Source organism: Eublepharis macularius, chromosome 3 (genome assembly GCF_028583425.1).
Source record: "Eublepharis macularius isolate TG4126 chromosome 3, MPM_Emac_v1.0, whole genome shotgun sequence".
NCBI classification, from domain to species: domain Eukaryota; kingdom Metazoa; phylum Chordata; class Lepidosauria; order Squamata; family Eublepharidae; genus Eublepharis; species Eublepharis macularius.
The window spans coordinates 154,521,451-154,544,080 of NC_072792.1; the positions used below are offsets into that span (position 1 = coordinate 154,521,451).

A 22,630-nucleotide genomic window follows, 5' to 3' on the forward strand; every position below is an offset into this window, starting at 1 on the left:
CAGTGTCACACTGCTTATTGTTATTCTATTGTTATTGGAAATTGGCCTGTTCGAAAACATATTTATCTATTCTGGCTCCAATATAGTCGTTAAAATAGTGAAGATAAATAGATAATATGACTCAACAGTGGCAAGCAATTACTGATTTTAAGCCACAGTGTAGGTGTTTGGGGGGCGGGGAGGGGGGCAGTCTTCAGAAGGTCCATGAAATGGTCATAATTTTTTTTTACTTCCTTTCTTGTTATTTTGAAAATTGTTTTTGTGAAAAATGCCTTTTTATGATGTAACTAGAATAAATATTTTAAAAATTAATTAATTAAAACTCTGGGGCTTCTCCAGAAACAGGATTTCCAGTAACAGGGCTCAGACTTGTATCTGAGATTTTCAAGAACCATTTGGTCAGAGCAGATAATACTAAGCTAGATGCATCAGGGGTCTGAGGCAGTATAAGACCATTTCAAATGTTCATGAATGCTTCAATTATATGGCACTCCTGTTCCAGGGAGTATTATTCTTTTGACACAAAGAAATGTGATAGTTCAAACTAGCTAGGATAATCTAAGTCTTGTACACTGCCTACTTTAAAATTCTCAAAGAACTTACTAAAAATGCAGGAGTGAAAACATGATTTTTTTTATGCATCAGCATGTTTCAGGTTCTTTTGTTTTTCCTGATGTTCAAACATTTCTCCCCATATTTTCCGTAACGATGAGTTCTAAAAATGTTCTTTACTAAGAGATAATTCAGGAATGCTAAAGTTCAATGCTGTTGCCATTGTTCTTCAATTGATGTTTTACTGTATTTACTGAATTTCTATTTTATTATTTGATTTGAGATCTGCGTTTAAAACTTTTACTATCATTGCCTGCGGGGGGAGGGGAGGGCAATTAGGACAAAAAGTTAAGTTGCAAATGTTACACATGTATATATTTTAAAAGAAAGTAGAGATTCAGAAAATTCTAAAGTCACCTGATGGCCACAAAATCAAACCATGAGTTCAACTGTAGGAAGGGACCACAGAACTGAATTACCACCACAAACAAAACTTCTATATATCACTCAAAGTCACTTAAAATGCATTGGGGTTTTTTAGTGCAGCCAGTTCACACATTCAAATGTCAATTTTTAAACATGATATAGAAGTCTATGTGATGTACATGTCTAACGTGAACCAGAGAGGAATGTTCAGACCACATATAGCTGACTCAAGGACCATAGCCTGTCTGATTTAAAGTATTTGCAACCCACTGTTCCAAGAAGTTCAGAGTGATGGTCATAATCGAATAAAACACTTCATAGGAAAAACCCATGTATGCCCCTCCCAATTCAAGTTTGCACAAAATTATATCAAAATATAATTTGTTCCCAGTCTGCCAATTATTTTGTCCATCAGATGTGACCAAGCCATTGTATGCATTCCATGTTACAGTTATTTACTGAGGAACATTCTGTAGTCTCTTTCCTTCTTTCATGTTCAGTGGCACAATATTTATTGGAAATATATACTAATCATAAAAATGAACTGAACTGAATGAATTCACGATATTATGGACATTTATGCACAAAAGAGAGAATATTTATACTGCCAGATGTGACAGCGCTTAAACATACTCATTTGGAAAATAAGTTCTACTGAAATCAAGTAGGACTAACTTCCAAGTACAGGGGTAAAGATTCAGCAAAACATCCAACTAGTTTCACCCACTCAAGGAAATTTTGAAATAGCATTCCCTCTCCCTAATAAATTCAACATGGCTAATGACTTACACGGAAATTCATGATATGGCAGTGGAGTGTGCTTTTCAACAGTAAAACTGTCAATATGACCTGTGAACTATGTATTAAATTCAGATTTGCTAGAGACATTAATACTCTGCCCAGAGATATCTAATTGAGAAGATGACGGGCAGAAGACATCCAACTCATCTTAAGGCTTCTGGATGTAGGAGGTGTCTGCCCCCTCTCCCCCTCAGAATGGAAGCACCCTACCATGAGCAAAAATGTCTTCTGTCCAGAATTAACATTTGCCCCCCAACCCACAAAAACGCTGAAAATGGCCGACTAAACATTTTTACTCTGCTTGACTTCTGTTAGTGTCATAGTTACTGGTCATAGTTACTGGAGATTATGTTAATGTTTTGCTTGCTTCGTTTAAAGTTTGAGTACTAGCTATATTTTATTGTATAGCATCTTAAAAGCCCTATTGGGTCAGAAGGCAGAATCTATACAGAAACCTTGTGTTCGCTATTAATCCAAATAGCAGACTGGTGAGGGGGCCATGCACAGAAATAATACAGTTGACAGAGTCCAAAACATAAGAGTCCAAATCTTTCTGTGATGTACTTCCTTGCCCAATTTCTTTTTTCATACTAACGTGAGCAGCGAGAAAGGCTAATATTCAAACCAAGACCTTTACTATTCCTGCTACAGCATAAATTATTCTATTAAAAATAAACCAGGAGTTATGTGGCACCTTAAAGACTAAGAAGTTTTGTTCCATCATAAGCTTCCATGAACTACTGCCCACTTCTTCATGTGGGTCATCATTATGCTGTTATTTTTCTCAAGCCATGAAAGGGTCAAGAAGCCATAAAAAGGAAATACAAAGCGAAATGTAATTATTCATTCACTAGTTATGCTCAACATCTGCAATGTGTGGGGAGTCTCAGATTTTGCTACAATATTTAATTCATAACAAGAAAAAATCTCAGGATTCTGTTCAATGAAAGAGGAGAACATAAAACCTCTTAAAGAACTCCAGCTCAGCAGTTGCATTGGAGTCTCCCTTTCAAGCTCTTTTGCTAAAGAATGGCAACCTTCAGGACAGAACCACAGCGTCCTGGGAGACTAAAATGTTCTTCCATTGATGTATGAAGATGGTGATTTTGAATATGAGATCTGTGTGTTTGCATGTGTGGGGGTGGGTGGGTGGGGGAGCGACTGAGGAGAGAAGGCAGCGTGATATAGCCCAATCTTGTCAGATTTTGGAAGCTCAGCAGGGCCAGTACTTGGATGGGAGACCACCAAGGTAGACCCTGCAGAGAAAGGCAACAGCAACCACCTCTGCTTCTCATTTGCCTTGCAAGCCCCTTGCTGGGGTCGCCATAAGTCAGTTGTGACTTGATGGCACTTCTCACTCACAAAGGAGTGACCTATTTCTCCTATACAGACAGCACTGATGCATGATGGTATATATCAAATTGGATGAGCCTAAAATGGTTCAGTGGACAGTAATAGAGCACGTTTGTTGCAGGATCTGGTTCTTGGGTGTTAGGTGGCCCACTGTTATTTTTATAAAGCCATTTGAGATTAAGGGACTAGCAGTAAGCAAGGAAAGACCTGCCACCCAAGGATGGTGAGAGAAATATTACCAAGATGAGCTACAGATTGCTGATCATAAACTGGAGTAGCTTGAGCTGGATGCTGCACAATACACACAGCAGCGCAATTGTTCCACAGCACCTACTGGTAACTGCAGCAAACTACCGGAACTGCTTTCAAAATATCTCTGAAAATAAAAACGTTAATATAACTGCTTGCCTAAAGTTTATAACTGATGATAGCTCTAGGAGATAAGGGGGCTGCAGAGTGCCCCACTGAGGGTATGAGGTAGCTTTTTTACTCCGTGAAAGATGCAGATGCCATTTCTGTATTATTTCTGGGTACTCAAACACATTAACTCCACATGTCTAGTCTACCAACTGGAAATTTAGAAACCCTCTTCTATCATCATCACCTGGCCAAAAGACCCTTGGGAACTGGGAGTTTTGCAAGTAAGCTAGATGTTTATAAAGAGAGGTTATCTTTCACTACTACTACTACTACATGGAAATTTAAATTTCATTACATAATTTGATCCTCCTATGTGACAGAAAAACTGAAAGAATAATCAATGAAACTGTCAAAGACAGGATTTTAAGTCAACACCTTACCACTGTCACCAAAAATACTGCCTAGAAACTACCACGTTTATTCAGTGCTTGGGAATCATTCTACAACCTTCAGCACTCTTTTAATGTTCCGATCTGTTTAATTATGCTTATTAAAAAATATAGTGTTTTACGTTTATTAAAAAATATAGTGTTTTAATCACTCAACAGTGCATATACATTTGCACCATCCCACCTCCAACACCCTCATTCAGAGACTCAGTGCTCTCCTCCAAAGTTTTCCTTAAGTGTCCCATAGTCTTCTGCTCCATCAGGTGGCTCGCCTTTTCTCATGTGCTGCCCCTAATGGCTGCAATTGCATCCCTGAACAGTGGGTGTGAGTTCACTTTCCAATCCCTTCCAAAAACCTATATTTTCTATTACAAACCTTGACCCAGCCCGTCAAAAATAAACTTAAATATACATAACAAGACTCCTTCCATCAGCTTGCCTGGCTGTCACTGGCCCTCTTCTTCTCAAACCCAATCAAATGCAGAACAGGAGGGAAAGAGAACAAGGCCCTTTGCATTGAGCAGTAGTGGGAACAGCAATTGTATACTGCCACCATTTGATCAGATCCTAAAAGTGTTTTATTCTTTGTTGTTCTAAGCAGGTTCATGAGCTTCTTTTTAATACTGAAAGTCTTAAACAACTCAGCATATTCTTCCTCTACCTATCCCTAGCTCCCATCCTTTTGTCATCCTCCTTGCTTCTTCTAAGTTCCTTGGGGCAGTGACCTGTCTCTTGATACACTGCAAAGCCCTAGGCAAACTGATGACACTATATAAAATACCTTCTCTGAATTCAATGCTAATAATTCTTTCCAAAAGCCCAGATTGTATATTGTCCAGAATTTGATTTATTAGGTATTCAAACATGTTCAGTGTTTTCTTACCTGAATACTATTTTTAATCTTTCAAACTGTGATAAAAAGATATGTTCCAAACTGCTTGTTTTTTAAACCTCCAAGGCAATCCTTGTACGTCAGCCTTTTGCAGAGAACACATTTTAATGATAGTATTAAATATTTTAAATTTAAATATTCTGAAGATAAATTTACAAAAAGAACTCTTAACAAAAGTCTCCAAACTGAAATTACTGTAGGGCATGTAACACTGATACACATCCATTTTCAGAGTTAACTTCAGTTGTTTCTTCTATAGCCAACGCATTACAAAAATTTAAGAGCAATTCTACCATTTGCATAAGCTTACATTATTTTCTCACAACTTGGCAATGCTAAGGAGCAGCAGAAAACCTTCAACGCTGTTTGATTTAAGTTAGAAGTGCTGTAGTCTGTACTGCTTAGATACCAACTTGACTTCAAACATAAGCTTTTTGCTGTAAGCAATTTTATCTAAACTCAGCTGCAAGGTGTAATAACTTCACTAGTTACAGTAAGCTTACCTGGAGCTAGTCCAGCATTTGCAGGACCTCCCATGGAAGGATGAGAGAACAAGGCTTGAGAGAAGGCAGACATATTTGACTGTGACATGTTACTAAGTCGGGAGGTTGATCCTCCTTTAGGAATAAACTCACTTGCAGCAGGGTTTGGTGTCTGTTTGAAAATGGAAACATAGCAGGTTTTAAATTTTTAACCAATAGACATATTTAATAAATAACTTAGATCTTTTTTTTAAGGAGTTAAGACCTCTGTAGCAGCTTTGGGGGGTGGGGGGAATGAGATAGGCCATAAAGTAAATTTGGTTGATACAGATACACATGTGACTTTGGCTCCAATTCTGTTACCTGGTACTAGGCAGGTCCTGCTCATGTCAGTCAGGGGTGGCCACCATAAGTTATAATCGCTTATAAGCATGGGTTAGAGCTGAACAAAAGAAGAGTGCTACAAAATTAATAGGTAGCATGGCATAGCTAATATGGGAACAGGGTAGAAAAAGGCTGATTTGCCCCCCAGATTGGAGGTTCTTCGAAGTCAGAGAATAAATATTCAAATTTATTTCAAAATATCATAATTATAAAATAATTATAAAATAAAACAAAAACCACCCAAAAATGTAATACAACCAAGAGTGCTAAATTCAAGGAAACTTGTAGTGGGTCCCAAACATACCAGAATATTCAAAAACTCAAACTAAGGGTCACAGTTACATATTCTTTCAGACAGAGCAGCAAATTATTGCAAGTAACATTCTTTCCAATTTAGACTCTATAGTCAGGAGAGCTGTTGCTGATTTCATGGAGGCTTCTGTTGGTCCTATTTCTATGGGTGAAACAAGCTGGAAAGTATCCAATTATATGGACACTTATCTACATCATACTTCTAATCTTTTGCCTTTTTTTAGTTCATAAAAACCGCTAGGGTGGAGAGGAGTTAATTGCTGGAGCCGACTATAAGTGGAGTTTAATAACCACTTAAGAAAGTAGTTATTAAATCTTTACTAAAGAAGCCTTCTTTTAGAGAACCAGCAAGGTGTAGCGGTTAGAGTGTCAGACTAGGATTCGTAAAATCCAGGTTCAAACCTCCATTCTGCCATGGAAGCTTGCTGGGTGATCTTGGGCCAGTCACATACTCTCGGTCTAATGTACCTCACAGGGCTGTTTGTGAGGATAAAATGGAGGAGAGCACAATCATGTAATCTGTGTTGGGTCCTCATTGGGGAGATGATGGGTCCCCTTTAAAGAGAAATAGACTCCTGGCATCCTAACCACTTCTGCTCAGAATTAAATATGCCCTCCATGGGCAAGATGGCAGTGCAGCTTCAGTGTTTCCTGCATGCAACTGATTGTCTAGACCCCTCAATCTGGTTTCTAACCTAGTTATGGGACTGAAACTGCCTTGTTTCCCCAGTTTCCTTATCTATGCCAGGCAGCTGATGGGGAGCTTTTGAATCTCTCTATAACTTTTGATAATATCAGTCATAGTATCTTCATGAAATAGAGCACTGTCTTGCATTATCTCCAGTCAGAGATCCCAAAAGCTGGTGCCAAGGGTTTTTTTTTTTTTTGCTACTGAGGGCCATATGTATTTGAAACTAAATGAAATACAGGCAAACTTGGCATTCTCCACACAGTGATAGGATTCCCAGCTTTTCTTTTCTTTTTCAAAGTCAGTTTCTAGCCTTTTTTGTTGTAGAGAAAATTAACTACCTGCAAAGGAGTGTTACGATAATTGGCCAGATCATCAAAAAGGAATCCCAACTACTAACTACTAAAGTCTAAGACACAAAACAATACAAGGTTCAATGAATGATGTATTCTAATGTACAACCAAAGATTCTATAGCAAGTATTACCATTATACAACACAACTAACATTAACAACCCTTTACATCATTTATAGAGCAATTACATGGTCCACAGAAATTTCCTATAAAGTAACAGAATACAAGCAAAAGTTAATATACAAACAAAGAGTCACAGAGTTAAGAATTTATTTCATCCACTTAAAAAAGTACTGCTAAAAATTCACAATGTTGCTGGATTATGTGAATCTCAGATAAGTCCAATGAAGTGTCTAGTGCAATTGGTATCTTCAGTGCTTTTGATTCTCATTTTCTCTTTTTTCTTCTTGTATTAGTTTATTTTATTACTTTATTGTATTACTTGTATAATGGTGACACTTGTTCTAGTATCTTAACTACTTTAGTAGTTAGTAGATTATGGCAGGATTCCTTTTTGGTGATTTGGGACAGGGATTTCCCTGGTGATCCAAGCTTTCCCACAAACATGGCAGCCATCCAGGCTTTGCTGAGATCTTTCCTGAAACTTCACAGCAAAGTAGAGTTGAGAAAGATCAAAGAAAAGCTGGGGGAACCATGAGAGGTGCATGAATGTATATCAATCCTGTGGGAAAGCAGGAAAAAAACCCTGCTTTCCAACTGCATCAAACCTGGGGCAAATAACCTGTATAGAACTGGCCCTAGCTCTTCAACAAGAACTTAACAAAAACAATTTTGTGATAACGTAAAACCAAAATAGATTTACTATGGCATGAGTGTTTGTGACTAATACATTTATTGAACCACAGCTTATGTCATAATAAATGTCAGTCTTTGCCACAAGACTTAGATGCAACAGACAACCTGAGCTGTCCCTTGGAAATTTGTTTCAAAAACCTGTTTATTCTACATCTTTCCGTAAATTATCCATTCTCCCTTCTGTTCTGTTCCTTTTCAGGTTCATATTAACAAATAGCTACATTAAAATATAAGTAATTTTAATATACTGTAAACCAAAAGCTTGGACACCACCTACCATTTCCATCGATAAAAGCACAACTTCATCTCCCCACTCAACTGTAGTGTGTGTGTGTGTGTGTGTGTGTGTGTGTGTGTGTGTGTGTGTGTGAGAGAGAGAGAGAGAGAGAGAGAGAGAGAGAGAGAGTGTGAGAGTGCGTGTGAAAGAAGAGAGAGCGCATGAGCGGAGGCCTAATGTGGGAGGAGGCAATCTGCAACCATATCCACCCACCCCTGGTATAGGTGAAAATTTTAGGCGGGATCCAACACAGTATTTAATAAATTTCTCCCTTGTATCTATTTAGAAGAGAGGCCAAAGTAGAACAGTCCAGGAAGCAACTAGATAGATACAAGTTTTCCTATATAAATATATTTTAAACCTATTTCCAAGATTAGAAAGAACATCATAAACCTAATTAGGCCTCTGACACACTGAAGTATACAAACACCTGCCAAATGGCCTGCCAAGTCAGGAACTGCAAATATTCATTGGAGCATCAGTAAATCAAGCCGGCAGTAGTTATCTCCAATTACAAAACAAAATTAGAAATTTTACTTACCAAATTCAACTGATAAATGGATTTTTTTAAAAAAAGGCATCAACCTCTCACCTACCCACCCTTTGAGATTCTGATGTATCGAGGCAGTTCCAATAATACAGTAAAAATCGTAAGTGTGGAAAAACCACTCACTCGTATATATTAAATTTTCATTGGTCTAACATTTAGACATGGTCCTGCCTAAAAAAGTGCACATTAAGAACAGAGTGAATAAAAGTGAATAAAAAAGCCACAGTGAACAAGAGAGATCACTGTAATCACACGTCTACGATGATGGTTTTTATATTTTCCAGAATGATTAGACCATAAAATCTCACCAATCATGAAGATTAATTTTAATTTTCATCATCACACCAAAGAAAGTGGATGCAGTGGAATAATCAAGGAATACTCAAAGTACTTTGCAATCCACATATATGTTGGCTGGTCTGAAGACAGTGTGTTATTTCAGGTGATAGTTCACATACACATTGTCCCTTGATTGGTTTCCACTACAAATGGAAAAGACGTATAGACAAGAGGAGGAGACTGGCAAGCCAAGCCAGCAGATACAGTGCACATGATGACTAGAAGAGCAATATCGGCTTGAGATTTTCCTGTTCTACATAGCTGTTATTTGGGAGGGGGTTCAATTTTCATATTTCCAGTTTTACACTAAAGCAGCAAAGATGTTGCTGCTTGTGCCAAGTTTCACAGTATGAGCATCAGTTACAACTTTGCACAAACACTTTGACCCTTACCACTTGGTCTTACTTCCTCAGTGGTTCAGAGGATACGGGCCACAAACATGGACTATTTTAGGGACAAATATAACTCTGAGGTAAGAAAAATTATTGTTTCATTACATACTATACATATGTACACAGACATATCCCTAGACGAGTTTTTTTAAAAAAACATATCTTTTAAACAACAAAGGGTCCATTTGTCTTCATTTCCCCAAAATTTACTGGCACAATATTAGAGATCACCTGTTTAAACAGCTACTATAATAGGGCTGGGATTCCCCGTCACCATATTTTACACCAGCTATACACACAGACTGTACCAGCTTGCAGTCTCTTCCTCATGTCTACCCTTCCTCCCCATCTGCAATGCAAAAAGAACAACACGTATACAAACTTCTGTTATACAAGTCAATTCTGTATTGCTATGGAAATTGCAAGTTACATATTATACCACAGACCAGAAGTACAGTACTCTAAAACCTACTACACATGATGTGCAAGAACAAAATTTATAAAGTTAGGCCTTCAACATCCATATACACAGGGGAGACTCAAGCAGGGGGAAACATCTGGGAACTCCTCTGCCAGATGAATTTCTGTTCCCTCTTGTTCCAGGTATTTAAACCTGGACATGGCCAGAGGCAATAGCCTTTGACATGAGCTGAAAGGCTAGTGCTGAAGGACATGAAGCTTACAGACTATGGGTTGAGTGAGCCAGGCTAGTGGAGACAGAACCCCTCCAGGATGCTGAGGCTACTGCATTTTTGTTGTTGTTAAGATTATATTTTTATGTTGATTTTGTAAGATGCATAGAGGCCATAGTCTGGGAGAAAAATGTGGCTCAATAAATGAAATCTGGATCTTGAGTACTCACAAACCTAGTTACTGGAAAACTATGGTGCCATTTCCTTTCAACAAACTGTCTGATAAATCCTTAACAATGCAAAATATAGAAATTCTTTATCAAACTACAATTTTCTGTTCCCACAAAATCAGGATATCAGATTAAAGAAATCGAGTTTTGCCTCTTCATCCTCTTCAGCAAAAAAACCCCACACCAAAACCCAAAGAAACTTTCGAGTTACATCTAGTTGTCAGAACAGTATCTGCCAGCTCTCCCTGCATACTCTATTTCTCCAGACGCTGACCACCCTCCCTTCCTTCTCATTGCAATCCTGCAGTCACTGTTTTTCCAAGGGTAAAAAGGGACTACTATGTGGACAAAATCTGTATATCAGTTCCTTATGCTGGCAGTCAATTAAATAACTATTTTAATATATATCTGTAGCGTTTTGAAACAACTATAACTGCATTCTATTAGGCTGTATACATGAAGAGAAACCTGGACTACCCAATAGAATAGCATAATTGTGGGCTCATTTAAGAAAAAGTCTGAAATGTGTCAGTATCCCTCCATGGCAATATGCAAAGCTTGCCTCTTAATATGCACCATGCTTCTCTGAATTGAGACCACTGTTCAACTACCCCTTTCCTAAACCCATAAGGCTAGTCAGGGTACAATCCATTTTCTCTCTCTCTGCAAGGAACCCCATGGCGCAGAGTGGTAAGCTGCAGTACTGCAGTCCAAGTTCTGCTCACGACTAGACATGGGCATGAATGGGGGGGGGGGGAAATTCCAAACACCCTGTTTGTTGCCATCCACGAACAACAAACAGAACCGAACATGTCCCCTTAACTAACATGTTCGGTGTTCGTGGCCCTTTAAAGATCCCTTTAAACAATCAGCTGGCAGGTGGCAGGGGGGATTCCCCCTTGCCACCTGCTAGCTGATAGTTTAAAGGGCCCTTTCCTGCCACATGCAAGGGGCAGGGCCCTTTAAACACCCCACAACCGCCAGCCCTCACCCCCCTGCCCCACCGGGCTGCTGCTGCCAGGTGCAAGAGGGACAGAGAGAATTGCTGAGCCGGCAGCGCCACCTTTTCTGTCATTTTCTCTTCAGTGGCAAAAACTGTACTGCCTGTTGGAAGCTACTTTGAGGAGTTACAAAACTGACTTTCCCAATGTCCAATGCCAACCAAATTTGCAGAGGACATAACCCTCACTGTCCTCTGAAGACCCCCCAAGTTTCAGAGAGATTGCAGTCCGAGAAAAGTATGATCCATGCACCCCTTTGCTGTCTATTTCTCTTCTGAGAGGCAAAAACTGGACTGTCTGCTGGAAGCTGAAGGGTTAAAGTCAGAAGGAAAGCCAGAAGGAGTTCAGACAGAGTTCAGTCCTTGCCATTGCCAGGGAAATTGATTGAAGGCGCCTGAGTGTCTGGCTTCCCGAACAGCAGCCAAACGCAATGAATGAGGCTCGCGACGACCACTTGTTTGTTTGGAATGGGGACGCACGAACAGCCCATTTGCAAACAGATGAACAGGCTGTTCGTGGGGGGTTTTCGTTCGTATTGCTGTTCGTGCCCATGTCTACTCACGACCTGAGTTCGATCCTGGCAGAAGCTTGACTCAGCCTTCCCGGCACAAGGTTGACTCAGCCTTCCATTCTTCCAAAGCCTTCCAAAGTCAGTAAAATGAGTACCCAGTTTCTTGGGGGTAAAGTGTAGATGACTGGGGAAGGCAATGACAAACCACCCCATAACAAAAGTCTGCCAAGAAACATTGTGGTGCGACGTCCCCACATGGGTCAGTAATGACTTGGTGCTTGCACAGGGGACTACCTTTACCTACCTCTCTCTCTGCATACCCTTTTCAAATATGAAGCTATTTGCAGAAAGCATATTCCAGCTTCAAATTATAAATGAAATATCAGGTCATTACAACCCAGAAACCTCTCAAAGCATACTATGCAGCTCTTAAGAAAAAGTTCTCTGCATTCTTGTGCAACAATACAACTATACCTCATTTATATTGTCTAGCATTATAAGAAAACTGAAACATATCAATACTATTTGTTCTTTTCATTTCATTCAATGATAAATGTTGGTTATTTTCCATCATCTTCCTTGCCACCTGATCTGAGATCTTCACACTTGATACCTGCATCTTGCCCTTTATACCAGCTTTATTCACTGCAATAGCTTCCTGTGGTATTAAGAGCTGCAGAAGGAAGAATGTATTTGTTGACATAAGGCAACTAGGAGTTATTCCTTCCTCTTACTCCTGAGGTCCCTACTACAAGTTTCATCAACTTTGGATTCTTCTTCACTTTCTTGATGTAAAAGAAGATTGTATACCATAACCAAATAGATACAAGACATAATCAAGGGAATATCCCATATCCAGGGCTTTGCTTATTTGAAGGACAAGTAATATAATCACTCATTTGTTGCAAGTGATCGGAATGCCTCTCTCATAGGCAGCATTTTTCTGCTGTACTTAAAATGCAATTCTATGACTCAAAAGATCCAAAAAGTCTCCAACAAGTGAATGCATGGTATTACAACTGCCATATAGAGTGCTGTCACAGAAGTTGCATTCAGCTTACAACTTTTCTCAGCTATTTGTTTTAAGCATTTATGTCTACCACCTCCACTTACATACACCTATGGCTACTCAGAAAATCAACTGAAGACTAATGCATGCCCTTATGTGAACAATTTCATTCTATGTTTATTTTTACCTGATTCTGAGGCTTGGTAGTGTCCTCATTGCCAGCCTAGTACAACTATAACAGGGGAGTATTTACCTAGTTCTTTAATACAGGGTCAGGGAGAGACACCAGCAATGTTACCACCTGTAATAACAACTCACAATTTTATTGTAGTCTATAAAGCTCCTAAGGTTATAATCACAGGAAAGGAAGTACCTGAGATCTATTCAAACCAATGGAGGTAGTCATAAAGGGAAGGCTGTAACAGGAGGTTAACTGTGTTCCTTTTTCCTGGACTGGATTATACATTAGTCTTAAGTTATTGGAGCTCAGCATGCCTACTTAATTCTAAAGATGTATTTCCTACTTAAATGATCTAAAGTGCTTCAACTAACTGAACAGGCTATTTAGCAGTTTCTCACGTGAATATTTAATAATCAGCTTTATTCTCTCACATAAGAAATGAGCTTCAACTTGTAACGTTGTTTAAATCTATTATTCCCACTACCACACATGTTAACAGAAGACATAGGGTTGGATCCAGGCTAAATTTCCCACTAACATAAGGGGCAGTCTAATTTCCCCAATTCCCTCTTTTCTGCAGACCCCTGATTTGCCTCTTGTGCTGCTACTGAGGGTCCCATCCCCCGGGAGCAGCATTTGGGGCAGATCAGTGAGCTGCAGATGGAGGGAGAGGCAGGAACCTTTTGTTCCACTGACAAAAATGCCTTGCATGAGTACAAAATTTAGTCTGGATCAAACTCATATCACATGAGCTGAGAAATATGTATTGTCAAACACTTTGCATGTCATTCATTTATTATTTTTGTGAAAAATTTTTAACAGCTTTCAACCCTCTAAATGTATCTGACTTGAGCATTTTCCAAAAATAAAATAGTAGTCAACATATTCAAAGTGACTAGGAAAAAGTTAATTTTACCTGTAAATTGTTTTCTGTGACTCTGTTCCACCAAACCATATTGATGGGTACTCCTGTTTTACACCTGTCAGTCAGGCAGCCAATAGGATTCTTTGATTTTCGTGCCTTTGATCCCACAGGAACTATCCTCTCCTCCAGCATCCCCAGACGATACTTCCTGGGCTACGGAAAAGAAGGAAAAAAACCAGGGCACTCCCAACATCCCTTAATCTGAAACTCAAAACTAAAACTAGATGAGCTAACATATCTCTGGTTGTCTTCTGGATTGGTGGAATAGGAAACAATTTGCAAGTAAAATTTCTGAGACTGTTCCCTTCAATCCCAATTAATTATACTTTGGAATAGAAACACTGTATAGGTCAACAATCAAAAACATCATAACTTTACAATCTGTCCTGTCATATGTGGCTTTTTCTTAGAAAAAAAAATCACTTCCTAGATTTGTTCAAAAATAGAAAAAGAAGGTTTGGGGATTTGGACTATCAGCTTGGAAACTTTCCTATTATGCATATACCTTCAATCCTGCCAGGAAGGATAGCAGGCTGACACACTTTGAAACTGTGAACAGATTTCCAGAAGTCAAGAAGGCCTTGATCTTGGAAACAAATGTTCGAACAAAACCCCAAAGTCCTAATGTCCTTAAATCACAGTACATTAAGAGTTTCAAAACCAGATTTTGAAATCACCGGGCAAGACACAAAATAGCGTCTGTTCAAATTAATATGTTGGCAGGGAAAAGCTATTCTGAAAATAGAAATAGGAAAAAAGAGCTCATTCCAAAGAAAGTCAGATACCTTATTTTGACTGCCTCAGTAACTTTATAGGTGCTAGTCAAAATGTTTTGGAATAAAAATTTAATCACACAGACACATTTAACATTAAAACACTTATAAAACTGAGGTATCCTCCTCACTTATTTGCTGTCAAAATCAATAAATTAGAAACAGAAATAGACTCAGTGGTAAACACAGAAGATGGAACACTTGCAGAATACTTCTCAAAACTGGACATTATTTTCCCAATTCAAGACATTCTTAACGACTCACTACTCACAGAGACAACAAGAATCTCAAGCATACATGGTTTTACAAAATTGTAAAAATAATGGATACACACACAGAAAAGCATGCCATAAGTATATAAACACAATATTACCAGACAAAGACCTTGAACAAGGCTTTGGTGTACTACCACAGTCCTGAATTTGTACTAAAGAACTAAGACCTAGTTTGCAGACAAAGGCATGGCAGACACTTGAGTCAATCGTAACGGTGATACTGCTCTAAATAGCAAACTGTTCTTGTGAATGTATACCACAGGGATCAAATTATTTTTCCCCCAACCAATAAAACCTTTATTTTTTTTTCTTTTATGTGATGAAGAATTGGCACACTGAAAGTTTCTGTTTGCCTCAGATGAACAGCTTTTCATGAATTATAAGAAATCAGTAAATCTTGAAATTAACCTTGCATATAAGGAAAGAATCAGCATGCATTAGATACTTCTACTTAGATGCTCCTAGAACGCTCTAAACTATAAAACAGATATAAAATTGGCAGTAAAACTGCTCATAGGGATTTAGATGCCACCATCAAGGGTAAAAGAGGAAAGCTGTTTTATTAAAATTTGTAGAAAGATGTTAATGTGTACTTTCATACAAAACAGTGCAGCCCAAGGTCATCATCCAATAATGCATTTGAGAATAAGAGCTGTTTGTGCAGAAAGCGGGCAAACATCTGGTTCACAAGCTGGTCTCCCAAGTGAGTTCCTGTACAATCTAAAATCATGAATCTCAATGAATGCAGTTATTACCTGAGAAGTATATAATAAGCAGCAGTTACCTGACTTAGGCACTGATGTCACTAGAGAAGAGTCATGGCAAATAAAACAAGGATTCAAGCAACTACAACAGGAGTCCCCGATCTTTTTAAGACTATGGGCATCTTTGGAATTTTAGAGGGGGGGTGCCCCCCTAAGATGGCTTCCACAGGAGGTGGAGCCAAGCCCAAAATGGCTTCTGCAGGGGGTGGAGCCAAATTGAATACCTCCCTCCATATACCTCCTAGGAAGAAGGAAAGCCTGAAAGTGGAATGGTACCACACATAGTGATGAAGAAAGCCCAAGTGCTTACCAGTCCTCCTGATCAGTGAAAGAAAACCTCTTTCATCTGAATGAGGGCAACCAATAACAAGCCCTGCTTTACAATGGCCCTGCCAACTTTCTGAGATGCTTGGCGGGCTAGAATCCAAAAGAAATGTGGTGCAAAGCTTGCAGGCAATTTTAGGAGGGGCAGCAGGCATTGAGGTGTCATCATCTCTAAAGCCTTCAAGGAAACCTAATAGTTGACAAAGACACCACAGGAATATTGCAGTTTATTCCTATGACATACATTCCACTGTATTTAAAATACCTGTGTAAAATGCCACTACACAGGAACTAGCTTAAAGTGAAAAACAAGTCAAGTCAGTATCTTCAATGTTTTCTAACTTTTGATTCAGAATACCTGCATAACAGCTGTCAAAGCTGAGGTCAAGGGACCTTTCTATGAAGGACTGACATTAAAACTTCTGTTACGGATGTTTTCTATGGTGCCTAAATATTCCTTCTCAAGTTAGTTTTAATTTCTCTCATCTTTAAAGTGATACACTAATTTGCTGAAACATCTGAAACTGAAACTATGCATTAGGGAAGATATAGATCAATCTGATCAGATTAAAGAAGAGTTAGGGACAGCTTCAAGAATCCACAGCAACTACTATTCCCACAAACTTTGTAACAAAAAAAAAGATTCTAACTTGTTTCAAAAACAGAATTTCCCTTCTGGGAGTCTTCCACAGAAGAGGAGACTGGAAGCAGGCCTAAGGCTTGCATGCTGTCTCCACTGCTCCCCTCACTAAACGAAGAGTTAAACAACCGAACTAAATGGCTATTTGAACTGAATTTTTACTTCCCACCACACCAAAAACAGGGAGACCCATGGTCCACTTCTAGTTTTTCCTGAGCTAAATGTACATGGACTGAACAGGCCCATAAATCAAACCCAATATTTGTAGGTAGTTCATGTGTCTACTGCAGTCATTCAATGGCTATCAAACATGGTGTTTAACTGACCAAAATCGTTTCAATAAAGAAGGTCTAGTAGATTAGGAATGTGTAAAAATGGTAGGTCTAGTAGACTAGGAATGTATAAAAATCCATAGATCTAAGAAGTTGGAAAGGGGCTACACAGAGTAGCTGCACAGCTGCAAAAGTTAGGGGAAAGACCAGGGTTTTGTGCTTTTTCTACCCTGCTCATTAGAACAATGGGCATATTTTTAGGTAAAGGCAACACAGGCAATAAGAATTACTCATAAACATGGGGACTTTAATAGGGAATTAGACAAAATCATGGGGAAGAAGTCCATCCATTGCTATTAGTCATGATGATTAAATGTAGCAACTCTCTGAACACCACTTCTGGGGGAGGTCATCTGGCTGACCACCATGTGTAACCAGATGCTGGATTAGATGGACCATTGGCCTGATCTAGCATGGATGCACTAGTCTAGATTAACTGAATTTCTATTCTGCAAAATAGTAAATTCTTTGCTTTGTATGTTTATGGAGAAAGATTACTCTTTATTAGATTGATGTGAGCTAACAGGTGTGCCCAACTAGTTCTAAGCAGATCTTGAGGATCACTTCAGATCACACCATACAGGCAAATTCCTCAAAGGAATCCATTTTAAAGGGCAAGTTGGTCAGGAGAGCCCTGCCTTGAAGAATGATATTTAAGCAGTGGATCTAGTGATAGCATCTATCCCTACTAACGTCCAATCTAGATTTAACTTTCAGCTGGCTTTTTTTTTTACCCCAAACCATCCTGAAGAGATTGAGTTTGCAAGAGGGAGCAGCTACTTAACCATTTTTACTCTCCCCTCCAGCTATTTTCATATTAAAAACTAAACCTTCCCAGCTACTTTTTCAAAAGAGGAAAACCAACCAGGGATGATTCTGGGGAAATGGCCATGCAGGAGCCTGTAAAGCAACCCCACCCCCCACAACACACACACCATTTGTTCAAATTACAGTATCTTCTTGGGCTGCTTTCAGTAGGTCTGAATCACGTAAGAGAACATAAGAACGTAAGAGAAGCCATGTTGGATCAGGCCAATGGCCCATCCAGTCCAACACACTGTGTCACACAGTGGCCAAAAACCAGGTGTCCTCAAGAGGTCTGCCAGTGGGGAAGGGACACTAGAAGCCCTTCCACTGATTGCCCCCCCCCCAAACACTAAGAATACAGAGCATCACTGCCCTAGACAGAGAGTTCCATCTATACCTTGTCGCTAATAGCCACTGATGGACCTCTGCTCCATATGTTTATCCAGTCCCCTCTTGAAGCTGTCTATGCTTGAAAGGCAGTGAATTCCATGTGTTAATCACCCTTTGGGTGAAGAAGTACTTCCTTTTATCTGTTCTAATCCGACTGCTCAGCAACTTCATTGAGTGCCCGCAAGTTCTTGTATTGTGAGAATGGGAGAAAAATTCTTCTCTCTTTACCTTCTCTATCCCATTCATAATCTTGTAAACTTCTATCATGTCACCCCTCAGTTGTTGTTTCTCCAAGCTAAAGAGCCCCAAGCGCTTTAACCTTTCTTCATAGGGGAAGTGTCCCATCCCTTTAATCATTCTAGTTGCCCTTTTCTGCACTTTTTCCAGTGCTATAATATCTTTTTTGAGGTGTAGTGACCAGAATTGTGGTGTGGTGACGTACATTGGACATAATTCTAATCTTACAGTTCTATCATCACAAAACCAAGTACAACATTTCATTTTAGACTGTAGACTCTGAGAGGGGCTTTTAAAGATGGTTCAGCAGAATGGATCTGTCCCACATGGAAATCAAGCTCACTTCATTTGTTTATTTAAATATATATACCCCACCTTTCCACATGGTTCAACAATAATAATTTTAAAGGAAAAAATCCAGTTAAATGCAAAATAAAATAAACCTCAAGCCTCTCCCCTCCTCTCCAATACAGACAGACAAGCAGGAGAAAGCAAGGGCTTGTGGGAACATCTCATTTTCCTTTCCCCATTTCCTCTTTTTCTTTCCTGAAAGCCACCACAGCCTCTCACCTTTCCCGGTTTCCTTCTCTCCTTCCCACCCACCAGCCCCTTCCCCATCTTCAGCTTTTCCTTCCCCTGGGCAGCCTCTCCGCAGGAAAAGTCTGGCACAGCTGTGTGGCACCAGCAACTGGGCTTGGGCAAGCTGCATGCTGCTGCCTAGGTTGGATGAGTGAGTTGCATAGTGAAGTAACTTGCAAGGTCTTTCAGGGGGTACCTCACTTTCCACTGCATCCCCTATGTCCTTCCTCCTGGCAATTCCCATATCCTCATTTTGCCTGATTCCTTCCCACCCACCCACCAACCATCCTTCCTTTTATACATCCCTCAACTTCAGCAATACTTTTTATTTTATTTACTTCACTTATATCCCAACCTTTCTCCACAATAGGGACCCAAAGCATTTTATCCTCACAACAACCCTGTGGGGTAGGTTAGGCTCAGAATATGTGACTAGCCCAAGGTCAATCACTGAGCTTCCATGGCAGAATGGGGAACTGAACCCGAGTGTCTCAGACCCTAGCCTTAAACTCTAACTATTACCCCACACTGGCTTTCATGGGGTGGTTGCTGTGTAACGTCAGTGAGCAGATGGGCCTGGGTGAGTCATGGAACTTGTGTGGTATATGGTTGCTGCTGGCCACATATCCACAGATTTGGACATGTTGAGAATTTGACATATTAAAGATAGCTCTAGAAATAACTCAGCAGCTTCTCTATTCTGTAATTTCCTGCAGTTTTGTTGTAGTTTTCATATGCCTTGTGTAACAAGTGCAGAAATATTCAAGAATGGCATAGATAAGCAGACTGATGAATGTGGACTAGATCTCACAAATGTTGGTGAGGGGCTAAACCTTTGTCTGGATTATACCAGACTGGATTATACAGACGTACATGACCCAGTGTTCCTCCATACAAAATAAATCCTCTCCCTGTAGAAAACAGACAAATCAGGAAGAGTTAAAGCATAGCACTTTCCTTGATATGCTGTCTTTCTACATGGAGGAAAATTATTTTTATATGATACCGTGCAAAACCAATCTTCAGTTTGAAGTGATACAGAAACAGTATTAACACACATTTCTGAACATTCAACTCTATGAAAAAAATTTCAGTACAAACTGCATGCTAGGCTGAGTCACAGATTGATGTTTACATCCTTGATTGGGCTGAAAACTTTTGTTTCACCAATAATGATAAAAGGTAGCTATGGCTTCACTAAGTAAACCCGGGGGCGGGGCAGGGGGACTGTTTCTCCAAAAGTTCACAAGTTGTTAGCTGCCATTTTTGTGACACACAGCAATTATGTCAATTCCCAGGTGAGTTCACGATCATTCACAGAATTCAGATTTTTGTTAAAATAATGTTTTATGGTACTACTCTAGAACAGCTCAAGCATCATGAGAAGGATTTAATGTAAATGTAGCAGATGGCTATATACAACCACAAATTCCACTGGGCGAGTCATGTCTGTTGCAGCAAATACAAAACAGAGTCTTCTGGTTCTTTAAAATCTATTGAAGCACAAGCTTCCTAGCTAGAGCCTACTTCATCAGTTGAAAAGCATGCTAGCCCACAAAAACATATGCTTCAATAAACATGTTAGACTTTAAAGAGCCACAAATTTTCATTCTATGGCCCATTCCACATGGCACACTAAGTCAGCGATACTGAGCATTCGTGCCAATCAGTGCTGAAACGGTTCAGGGTCCCATCATTCTGCACTATATGACCTCGGGGAAATTTGGTGCCTGCTGACGCGTTGAGTTGTGTCTGTTTGGATTTGCATTTTGTGGGGACTGGAGCTAATGTCATTTTTTAAAAAATGGGGGGGGGGGAGACATGTGTCGTAACATGGCAATGTTGGAACCCATCCCCCCCCCCCCTGGTATTTGCTGATTGGGCTGTCCTGTGCCCACTGGAAAGGCAATTGGGGGTGGACTTCTGGAGGAAAACATGTACTTTTTCTGTTTGTTCCACTCTCTCTTTTTTTTTTTTAGAACTAAGCCAGGAAAGGGATAAATGCTGCTGCTTCATTCCATCTCAGCAGCTTCCCTGAGACTCTGTTTTGCAAAGGGCTGTGTAAAAAGGGGAAAGCAGCCATTTAACCCTTTCCTGGCTTTTAAAGCCAGCAGGGAATAAGCAGCAATGTTAGGACTCATTCCTGGCTTTGAAAAAAAAATGTGTGCGCATACCCAGGAGGGAGGAAGCGAATGGAGAAGCAGCCTTATGACCCTTATCTCGCTTTACTGATAAAAATGGGGAAAAGGAGTTCAGAGAGTTGAGGACGGTGGGAGTGGTTTCTGGTGGACAGACCAATCAGCTCCTGGGAGGAAGGAAGAAGGGGGCACAAGATGCAGAACAGTAGTTTTTGATTCTGCATGGGCATAATACGTACCAGCAGTGACTGGACAGTGGCTTAAAAAAAAATCGCAGAATGTGTGCGGGGGATGGGGAAAAGACAGACAAAGGCTGTTTCTGCTTCCTATGACTCCCTTGCACGTGCGGAACTCTGGAGAACAGGGGAAGCAGAATAGATTTTGAAACACTGTAAAGTGACCATGCAGAAAACACCTATTTTCAAGTTACACACAGGCAGCACAAAGCAGGATCAGCTTATGCAAAGAAGTAAATTTTATTTTAAAAAAAATGGTGTAGAATCTTATATTTATATCCCACGGGTGGTTTATCTGCAGTGATTAGACCTATACTTGCTTTAAAATATACTGAATGCATAGTTTATTAAGATTGATCTAACCCACTTTTAGTAAAAAATATTTTCTTGACGTGTACCCATGTATCACTGAATATGGTTAAGAAGTTCATGGGCAGAAAAATATTTGCAAAAGGGACTCTTTCATCAGACTATTTGTCGATGCACAGCTACTTTGTGGCTCAGCTTTAACTAGCCAGGAATTCAAGAGAACCCGTAACCAATATTACACCTTCTTAAAGGTGCAGAATCATTTGTTTGGGATTACTTATATGAACTGTTTGGTGCACCAAAGTTTTAACTCTCAAACAATTTCAGACTGCAGAGAAGAGAAAAAGATCTCAGAGAGGTAGATTAAAGATTCCTTAAAGATTCTTGGAGAATTCCTTTTGAATGAAAAAACATGGTAATAAAAGCACTAAAGGAGCAAATTAGCAGCTATGGAGGCAAGAAAGTTACATACAAGAAACTGAACGCTGTCTGTACATTAATTTGGAAGTTTTAAACTGTCTAAACGAACAGAGTACTTATCAGAATCTGAAACAACCATGCCAATATTCTCAAGCCTGTTTGAAACACTGCACGCCCAATGAAACCATCAATGGCTTATCACATTACGTGCAGACTCCTTTTTTGTGAAGATGCAAAAGGAAGAAAAAATAGTAATGCTGCCATGAAATGCATCTACACATACTGTACTGAAATAGTCACCCAGAGCCACCTAGTCAGATATATACACTCGACAGCTGTAGAGGTTTCAAAATTCCACAAGTATCTTTCCTCAGCAAGGTAAGAATCTTGGTGACACACTGTGCACATTTCTGGTGCAGGCACACAGCTAGCTTGTTGTCTATGTAAATGAGAGGGGAGCACAGGTCAATTCATTTAAAGAGGGGGGGGG

At 39.6% G+C, this 22,630-nt stretch overlaps 1 protein-coding gene across 3 annotated transcripts in view; it reads right to left on the bottom strand.

The window, feature by feature from the left end:
- PAN3 (poly(A) specific ribonuclease subunit PAN3) overlaps nucleotides 1-22,630 on the bottom strand; it is a 74,641-nt gene that overhangs the window by 26,770 nt on the left and 25,241 nt on the right. For 2 of the 3 annotated variants that reach the window (XM_054973055.1, XM_054973057.1), the window contains exons 5-6: nucleotides 13,908-14,069; nucleotides 5,337-5,487 (exon numbers count right to left, since the gene is read on the bottom strand). In XM_054973055.1, the coding sequence (XP_054829030.1) occupies nucleotides 5,337-5,487; nucleotides 13,908-14,069 (313 nt within the window). The remainder of the gene's footprint in view (nucleotides 1-5,336; nucleotides 5,488-13,907; nucleotides 14,070-22,630) is intronic. The other variant, XM_054973056.1, reaches the window with a different exon arrangement.